At 63.7% G+C, this 2530-nt stretch overlaps 1 protein-coding gene across 1 annotated transcript in view; it reads right to left on the reverse strand.

Annotated features, from left to right (window-relative positions):
- Positions 1–2117, reverse strand: part of MNEG_13424 (Vacuolar protein sorting-associated protein 18) — a gene marked incomplete at both ends in the record, with an annotated part of 4413 nt that extends 2296 nt beyond the window's left edge. The window contains 5 exons of the mRNA XM_014038104.1: positions 90–162; positions 909–1058; positions 1364–1533; positions 1815–1890; positions 2092–2117. Of these exons, the coding sequence (XP_013893558.1) occupies positions 90–162; positions 909–1058; positions 1364–1533; positions 1815–1890; positions 2092–2117 (495 nt within the window). The remainder of the gene's footprint in view (positions 1–89; positions 163–908; positions 1059–1363; positions 1534–1814; positions 1891–2091) is intronic.
- Between the last annotated feature and the right edge of the window lie 413 nt (positions 2118–2530).

Below are 2530 nucleotides of genomic sequence, written 5' to 3' on the forward strand. Positions count from 1 at the left end.
CCGCCCCCATCAACCCAACCGCGACCACCATCACCACGCCTGTCGCCCCCCCACCCCCCAGGCCACCAAACCCATCGCAGGCCCCCCACCTGTTCCAACGCCAGGGCCACCGCGTCTTGATGCAGCCCCAGCTGACTCAGCAGCTTCACGCACGCGCGCGGCCTGCGTGCGGGCGCGTCGAGGGCGGGTTGGGGCGGGCTGATGTGACACAAGGTGACATGGCATGGGGACATATGCCATCACGTGACTGAAACCCCCTCTTCAATTCGCTCTCTGACATGTAACATGCACACGCACGCAATCGCACGCAAGTTTATGCCCGGGTGCACACGTGCGCAGCACCACAAAAACACACCTGCACTTAGCATAGCAACCGCAACCGCACCTGCCCCGGCCCCGTGCCAGCCACAGCGCGTACATTGCATCACACAGCGGCCGCCCCAGACGGCCTAGCTCACCCCCACCCTCACCCCCAACTGATCAAACCAACGCCCTCGTCACAGAAGCCCGTTCCCTGCACCCGCTTTCACGCGCACACCGGCTTTCTGCAAGCCTCCTGCTTTCGCTCCCTCGAAACACGCGCGGTTCTAATGAGGCTCGCGCCGCAACAAAATACACACGTTCTGCGTTGCGCACGCACCTGTCCCTGTCCCGTGCCAGCCGCAGCGCGTACGTTGCGTCGTACAGCGGCATCAGAAGCACTGGCTCGGCCCCAGCCTCCCTCCGCCCAATGCCCATTACCACGCCCTCTTTTGCGCCACATACTACATCATTACGCATCCATTTTTATGCGCACACCGGCTTCCCTCGTGCCTCTCCGTTTCCCTCCCTCAAAACACGCATCACAGAACGAGACGCGCGCCACAACAATGCACACGCGATACACACGTTCTGCGTCGCGCACACACCTGTCCCTGTCGCGCGCCAGGCGAAGCGCGTATTTAGCGTCGTACAGCGGCCGCCCCAGCGGGTCGCGGCCCGCACGCGACAAGTAGTCCAGCAGGGGGCCCTCGTCAGGGTCCAAGGACAGCAGCGCCACCGCCAGGTTATGGACCGTCCTGCGACGCAGGTACAATCCCAACAGAGAGCACAATTTTTACGATATGGATGTGCAGAAGCAATTGTTGGCATCGATGGTGCATAAGCAGCAGCAGATGGTGCACAAGCAGCGAACGCTTTTTTGGGGCGTGGTGACGCTCTGTGGATTGAGCTTGGGGCAAGTGGTGTCTGGTGGCTCCACTCCGCAGCTGGCCAATCTGCACAGGTGTCTCAGCAGCTGCACACACAAGGGACCCCCACCGCTGCGACCTCTCAAAACACAACCAAAACCATACCCATGCAGAATTGCGCCGCCCCGCCCCACCCGTCCGTGCAGCGCAGCAGGTCCAGCGCGAAGCGCACGTAGCGCAGCGCCGCGCCACGCTTCGCCGGCGCCGCGCCCGGCTCCCCGAAGCGCGCGAGGGCCGGCAGCAGGCGGGCGGGGTCGAGGGCGGGGCCCTTTGCCACCAAAAAGTCGACGGCCTCGTCTGTGGCCTGTTTTGGGGTTTAAAGTTGGGAGGGTGGTTGAGGTTGCCGGGCCCACGCTTGGTATGAGGCGGTTCAGGAGGGGGCGCAGTGGGGATGTGATGCGCGTCGATGCTGCGGGCGATTGTGGGGCCAGGAGGCTGGAGGCCGCAAAGCTCACCCCTCAACACACACACACACACACACACACACACACACACAATCACACACACACACACAATCACACACACACACAATCACACACACGCAATCACAATGACACACACATGCGCGCGCGCGTGCACGCTCACCTGTGCCACCACCGGGGATGCGTACTTGTAAATGAGCTCCGCCCCCACACTGGGCTTGCGTAGCACAGCCAGGGCCCTGCAAAGTCAACAGGCGCCACAAATTTGGGGGGCAGGGGGGGGGATCGGGCCTGATGGAATCGTGGGATGGGAGCACGCGCTGACGATCAAGCATGCTGTTCAATAATTGTAAGGCAGATCAGAAAAGCGTAGAGCCCAAAGTGGACCCAACAGTCGAGAACCCGACCAAGTCGGATGCACGCACCCTCCCGACGCGCACCTGGCCGCGCCGTCGGGTCGCTGCATCAGGTAGTCCAGCAGGCACTCGTCGTCGCCCCGCGCCGCCGCGTAATGCTGCAGCTCGTCCAGCCGCCCTGGGGTTGGTGGGTGGGGCGGCGGTTGGCGGTTGGCGGTTGCCGAGTAGGGGGCCGCGCCGCATTGAGTGGCCGCGGGAAAGGCGACAGCCGCAGCCCGATGGACCCCACTTAGAGTGTGATACGGCGAGATGCGAGTCTTTGCGGCAGGTTCACGGCAAGGCCGGACACCGCCGGTGACGCAACCTCGGCCCCGCCCCTGTGACGGTCACCATAGGATGAGAGGAGCCCGGTGGTCGTCCCGGTGTCGAGAACGTCGACATAATCCGTCAGGAAGGTCCTGCGGGGGATTAGGCGGCGGAGGGGTGGGGTGGGCGGTCGAGGGGTGTGCGTGTGTGTGTGGGG

Source organism: Monoraphidium neglectum (genome assembly GCF_000611645.1).
Source record: "Monoraphidium neglectum strain SAG 48.87 unplaced genomic scaffold scaffold03816, whole genome shotgun sequence".
Taxonomy (NCBI): Eukaryota; Viridiplantae; Chlorophyta; class Chlorophyceae; order Sphaeropleales; family Selenastraceae; genus Monoraphidium; species Monoraphidium neglectum.